General features: G+C 38.5%; 1 protein-coding gene across 1 annotated transcript; it reads left to right on the plus strand.

Moving 5' to 3' along the window:
• The first annotated feature begins 1,341 nt into the window (after positions 1-1,341).
• LOC102207870 (extracellular calcium-sensing receptor-like) lies at positions 1,342-5,117 on the plus strand. Its single transcript, XM_005755294.1, has 9 exons — positions 1,342-1,499; positions 1,662-1,956; positions 2,054-2,140; positions 2,222-2,491; positions 2,665-2,874; positions 3,001-3,276; positions 3,641-3,868; positions 3,962-4,085; positions 4,207-5,117. Exons 1-9 carry the CDS (start codon positions 1,390-1,392, stop codon positions 5,115-5,117), a joined length of 2,511 nt encoding a protein of 836 aa, XP_005755351.1. The 5' UTR covers positions 1,342-1,389.
• The last annotated feature ends 1,661 nt before the right edge of the window (positions 5,118-6,778 follow it).

The raw sequence follows: 6,778 nt of genomic DNA on the forward strand, positions 1-6,778 counted from the left end.
TTCACTAAAGCTGTTTCTGTGCTGTGATGAGCTCTGAAACCTGACTGAAACTCTTCAAATAAGCCATTCCTCTGTAGATGATCTGTTAGCTGTTTGACAACTACTCTTTCAAGGATTTTTGATATGAAAGGAAGGTTGGAGATTGGCCTATAATTAGCTAAGACTGCTGGGTCTAGAAATGGCTTCATGAGTAAAGGTTTAACTACTGCCACCTTGAAAGCCTGTGGTACATAGCCGATTATTAGAGATAGGTTGATCATATTTAAGATCGAAGAATTAATTAATGGCAGGACTTCTTTGAGCAGTGTTGTAGGAATGGGGTTTAAAAGACACGTTGATGGTGTCAGGGCTCTGTGTGCAGGCGGATGGAGAGGTGGATCCAAATGCGAGACTCTGAGACTGAATTGAAACTGAGAACCTTAGCTTTATTGCTGGTGATAAACGACAACGTGAACTGAACAATGACACTGAGAACTGACCACACAGGCATAAATCTGAGGGTACGACGCGACACTGAGCACAGGAAAACACAGGGCTAATATACACAGGGTGGTAATCAGCGAATGGGCAACAGGAGGGAGACACAGCTGGGAGAGATCAGGGTTAACGAGACGGGGGGAACCAAGCTGCCCACACTAACATAAGACGCAGACCTTCACAATAAAACAGGAACAAGAAACCATCACACTAAGACACAGACTTGACATTTGAGAGAGACAGAAAATGACACATGGAACTAGACATATACTAAGCAGACCAAACCGAAGAACAAATCCTAAACACAAACATGAAACTCTCATCATCATCATCATCATCATCATCATCATTAACACAACAAGAGAACAAGAAAACAATCCCTGATGCAAAATTACACCAAAACATAATAAACTCAAAATACTGGGTCCACCGGAACCAGAACCGTGACAGATGGTTTGGAGGAAGTAATTATTGAAGTTAATTCAGAAAGATCAATTGGAGAAAAAGAGTCTAACTTAAGGTTTACCTGTCAATCACATTCAAATGGGACCACCCGAGTCTAACTTTGTCTTACTGCTCAATGTGTAGATCTCAAGTCACAGATCTACACATTGTGCACTTCTTGTGAGGAACCAATCTCTAATCAAAATGTATTTCAGGCCCGCCCTTTCACCTTCTTTTTCCCAGATGGGTGGTATCCAAAATTCATCAACACAGCATGTCAATAAAAGGGAATGGCAAAGCAATAAAATGAAATGATCAGGGTCAGAAAATCTGAAAGCTGTCATGAGCTCATTTTTACAAAGTAATTTGTTCTTGTTCGTTTTGCTGTATTCTTATTTTTCTCATACTATACCCTCTTCTCTGTTTCCCTCCTCGTGCCAACTACAGGAGCAATTTAATCTAAACAGAATGCAGAAGAGTGGAGAGGTCATCCTGGGAGGACTGTTTCCAGTCCACTTTTTCTCAAGCATTCCTGACCTGTCTTTTACCTCACAGCCACAGCAACCTACTTGCCATAGGTGAATATGAAAAGGAAACAACAGAAAAAAGAGAGAAACGGGACAAACCTAATGCTAATATAAACACAATTGTAATATCTAATTATATTGTGTTGATTAATAAAGCTCAGCTGTTTTCTAAGTATCCTGATGTATTTTTCAAATCAAAATGTTTTTTGTTAGTTTCTATGTACAAGGATTTAGACAAGCACAAACCATGGCTTTTGCAATTGATGAGATCAACAACAACTCCAACTTGCTACCTAATGTGACTCTGGGATACACCCTTTATGATAATTGCGTTGAACTTGGAATTGGATTCTGTGGAGCATTGTCATTAATCAGTGGTCAAGAGGAACAGATTATATTACACAATACATGTGTTGGAAATCCTCCAGTTGTAGGGATTGTGGGTGATTCTTCCTCTACTCCTTCTATTGCTATCTCCAGCATCTTAGGTTTGTACAGAGTACCTATGGTAAGTTTTCAGTTTAATATTATTTTTTTTTATATTAACTTAATTGTACATTAAATGTTTAAAACAATGTACAATATACAGTCTGTATCTTTCACAGGTGAGTTATTTTGCCACATGTTCCTGTTTGAGTGACCGTCAAAAGTATCCATCCTTCTTTAGGACGATCCCAAGTGATGCTTTCCAGGTTAAAAATCAATCTGGACAAATACAAAAAGTCAACAGCAGCTGATGAGCAGCACTCATGTTTTAATCTGTTCTCACTTAGGTACGTGCAATGATTCAGATTCTAAAATATTTTGGCTGGACTTGGGCAGGTCTGCTCATCACTGATGATGATTATGGACTTCATGCAGCCAGATCCTTACAATCTGAGCTGAGTGTGTCTGGAGAAGGTTGCCTTGCCTATGTTGAGGTTTTACCCACTGACAAAGACACAGATGAACTCAGAAGGATTGTGGATGTGATGAAGAAATCCACGGCTCATGTTGTCATTGCCTTTGTGTTTGAGACTCACATGATAAACCTTATGGAAGAGGTGCAGTTTTAAAAGAATTTGTTTCTCTAAACTGGTTAATACATGTATTATGTCTTTATTTGAATGAGTACAGAAAAATAATGGTATAGAATTCGTAGAAGTCAAGCAAGCACTTCAATATTATGATGATGTCAGTCGTTGCTATTTACAATACTGCTTTTTACAATGCACAGATAGAAAGGCAGAATGTAACAGGCCTACAGTGGTTGGCCAGTGAAGGCTGGACAGCAACAGCTGCTGTGCTTCAAACACCTCAGCTCATGCCATATCTAGGTGGTACACTGGGCATCGCTATTCGTCGAGGAGAAATACCAGGGCTCAAGGAATTCCTGTTACAAATACGCCCTGATCTGCTTGACAGTAATAGCTATGGAAAGACAATGGTGAGAGTTCAAAACTTTACTGTATTAGCTGCAAAAATTTAATTTTGTCCTTTTTAAAAACAAAAAACAAACAGCAGGTGCACACAAACACAGCTATTAATAATATATTTCAATCATATATTTCAGGTGAATCAGTTTTGGGAATTCACATTTCAGTGTAGATTTGCTCCAGCTCCACCAGGCTGGCTGGAAGTTGGAGGAGCATTATGCACTGGACAGGAAGATCTAGAAAATGTGAATACTGAGTTCTTGGACGTTTCCAACCTCCGGCCTGAGTATAATGTGTACAAAGCTGTTTATGCCCTGGCATATGCCCTTGATGACATTCTGCAATGCAAGCCAGGAAGAGGGCCTTTCAGTGGGCACAGCTGTGGCACTTTGCAATCACTGGAGCCTTGGCAGGTGTGATATTAATTTATACTTCATCTATGAGTAAATCATTGGTTCTATAATTACTTTCAGTACAACAAAATGTACCCTGTCGGATAAAAAAAAACCAATTCAATACGATGAAATGAGCTGAAGAGAGCTAAATGGGTTTTTCACATTGAGCGAAAGTAGTGTTTAGTATATTTATATTAGAGCACATTAACTAGTATGCATATTTATTGCACAATTATAGATACCCATGCTTAATTTAGAATTAGATTTTAATGCATTTAAATACAAAAGTATAATAATTGTTAGATTTAATTTGGTTATTGGATATAGAATGTCACTGTCTGCACTGTGAAATTTATTTCTTGCATACTTATACCTTTAACAGCTTGTTTATTACTTGGAAAGGGTAAACTTCTCCACTCCATTTAGTGATCAACTGTCATTTGATGAAAATGGTGATGTTGTGCCAATTTATGATGTGATGAACTGGTTGTTGCTCCCTGATGGAAGCATTAAAGTTCAGAGTGTGGGTGAGGTTAAGGGGTCAGCTTTCAAAGGTGAAGAACTCATACTTGATGAAAACAAAATCTTCTGGAACTCTATATCAAACAAGGTTAAGTATGCTTTTATTTGATCGTTACCTTTTATGACATTTACATTATATAGAATTGCAGCAGGCAATATTTATTTATTTTTTGTCCAACAGCCAGTTCGATCAATATGTAGTGAAAGCTGTCCACTCGGTACCCACATGATAAGAAAGAAGGGGGAACCCAAATGCTGTTTTGACTGCATCCCTTGTTCTGACGGAAAAGTCAGTAATATGAGCAGTAAGTGTATTTTCAAGTTTTTTTTTTAATCTGTCAGCATGACATGTTGAATTTCATTTTCATTAAATATAGTAGGCATTTAATTATCTTCCCCTTTCATCATCTTTCTCTCTTTTGCCAGACTCCTTGGAATGCACCAGTTGTCCAGAGGATTTTTGGTCAAACCCCCAACGTGACCACTGTGTTCCTAAGAAGACAGAGTTCCTCTCTTACCTTGAGCCTCTGGGTATTTGTTTGACAGCAACTTCATTACTGGGCACATTTTTATGTGCTGTTATTCTAGGGATTTTTATCTACCATCGCAGAACACCCATAGTACGTGCCAACAATTCAGAACTTAGTTTCCAGCTATTGCTGTCACTCAAGTTATGTTTCCTGTGTTCACTGCTGTTCATTGGACGACCCAGGCAGTGGACATGCCAACTCAGACATGCAGTATTTGGGATCAGCTTTGTGCTGTGTGTCTCATGCATCCTAGTAAAAACCATGGTTGTTCTGGCTGTGTTCAAAGCCTCCAAGCCAGGAGGGGGAACCAGTTTGAAGTGGTTTGGTGCTATGCAGCAGAGAGGAACAATTCTGTTTCTTACATCTATTCAAGCAGCCATTTGCACTGCTTGGCTTGTTTCTGCTTCCCCAACTCCACATAAAAACACCCAATACCAAAATGATAAGATTGTTTATGAATGTGTAGTTGGGTCTAGTGTTGGTTTTGCAGTGTTGTTGGGTTATATTGGCATGTTGGCTTTCCTCAGTTTTCTAATTGCATTCCTGGTGAGGAATCTCCCTGAAAGTTTTAATGAGGCCAAGCTCATCACATTCAGCATGCTGATCTTCTGTGCTGTGTGGGTGGCCTTTGTTCCTGTCTATATCAGCTCACCGGGAAATTATGCAGATGCAGTGGAGGTATTTGCCATCTTGGCCTCAAGCTTTGGCCTCTTGATCACATTGTTTGGACCCAAATGTTACATAATCCTGCTGAAACCAGAATTGAACACAAAAAAGGCTGTAATGGGTCATGGCACTGAATCATAAAAATGTTTTCACATAAATTAACCCTTTAAGACCTACCATAGAACCAAGTCCGCCAGAGCTTATATTATATTTTTACATGCTGTGGAGCCATTTTTGGGAGCATTTCAAGTTGCTATACATCAATACAACCATTATAGCCCAGATTTTAATAATATGTATTCATTAAGTGCATAGTAATTACATAAATTGCAAAAAAGTGCAATAAACTACAAAAAAATTGGAAATCGTTTTTGATTTTTTAACATATATTTGTAGTTAGAGAAATTTAAGAGGCTTATCCCTCAAAACTATAAATACAAAAAAGTTGCACAAAATAGTTTCCCACCACAGGAAATTTATTTTGAGTGTCTTCATAGTTTTATTTTTGAAATACACCAATTTTTATACACTGCAGGAAAAACGAAAATAAATATTATAATGCAAATTTGCAAAAAAGCAGCATGTGCATCAAAATAAACTATTTCCAGCAGAGCAATATGAGTCCTAAGCATCCCAGAAACGACACAGAAAGTCATAAAGTCAAAGATAACTTTTAAAAAGAGCAGTATAGGCCCTGAGGCCCTGATCGCAAAAAAGACTACATTTCCGCGAAAATGACGTCACTTCCGGTTTCGGGCAGGTAATGGCGGAAATGCAAAAGTTCGCGCGGACTTCTATTCCAACGTAGGAAGTGTTATGGACAGCTGATCGGATCGGCAAAGCGTGTTTCTGGAATATTATGTTTTTGTTCCTGCAAGCGCTTTTTATGCAGTTTTTGCAAAGCTTTATGTGGAAGGAAACCGTGACCGAGGACAAGCTGATGGCATAAGCTGTAAGTACAACTCCTCCGGTTTCATATGCAAAAAAAATTATTGCGCTAGCTTACGTGGTTGCAGTGCTACTGGGATTTAAAAATAGTTACGCATAACAGAGCGTTCCCGCTCCGATCGGCTCTAAAGGGTTAAAATACATGCATGTAAATAAATACATTTAAATGATTAGATCTGAAACTTTTGAAGCTAAAGCATTTTTATTGTTTACTGAGAGCTTTTACCAAACGTGCACAGGGGACCAAAACTGAAGACACACTTTAGGTCACGGGCCAAACAAGGTAAACATTTTTTGAAAACACTAAAACATGTTTTTTAAACATAAATATAAATAAATATAGACAGGAATATTATTCCAAAATAAATAAACTTAAAAAAAATAAACTTTAACTTTAAATATTTTGCTCTTAACAAAAATATATCCTGTCAAAATTATGCAAGTTAGAAATATGAACATGCTGCCAAAAACCCCAGAAAAAATAAATGAAAGCATTTACAAGGTTCGAGCCGCATGTAGACAGAGCTGGGGCATTGCTTCAGGAATGGAACTAATAAACTTTGCAGCCCATTCAATGTCGTTCTTTGCCTTGAGTGTCCCATTACATTGCAGCTCCATCTGAATCTGCACAGGTGCAGTTTCCACATAAATGGGTTGGAAAGCAGCTCAAGATTCTCTTTTTGTGCTTCAAAATGACCAAAGTGTCATGCGAACTCAGTGCGCAGTGTGCTCAGTTTATTAGGAAAGTGCGCCGACTTGGTTCAACATTACTTGGCAACAGGGAACGTGAGGCAAGTTGCACTGGTGCATTTGTGACAGCTTCATTTGAAATGCCTTCACCGCATCATAGATGC

This window comes from Pundamilia nyererei, unplaced genomic scaffold (genome assembly GCF_000239375.1).
Source record: "Pundamilia nyererei isolate P.nyererei 1_Seehausen unplaced genomic scaffold, PunNye1.0 scaffold01154, whole genome shotgun sequence".
In the NCBI taxonomy this organism is placed as follows: domain Eukaryota; kingdom Metazoa; phylum Chordata; class Actinopteri; order Cichliformes; family Cichlidae; genus Pundamilia; species Pundamilia nyererei.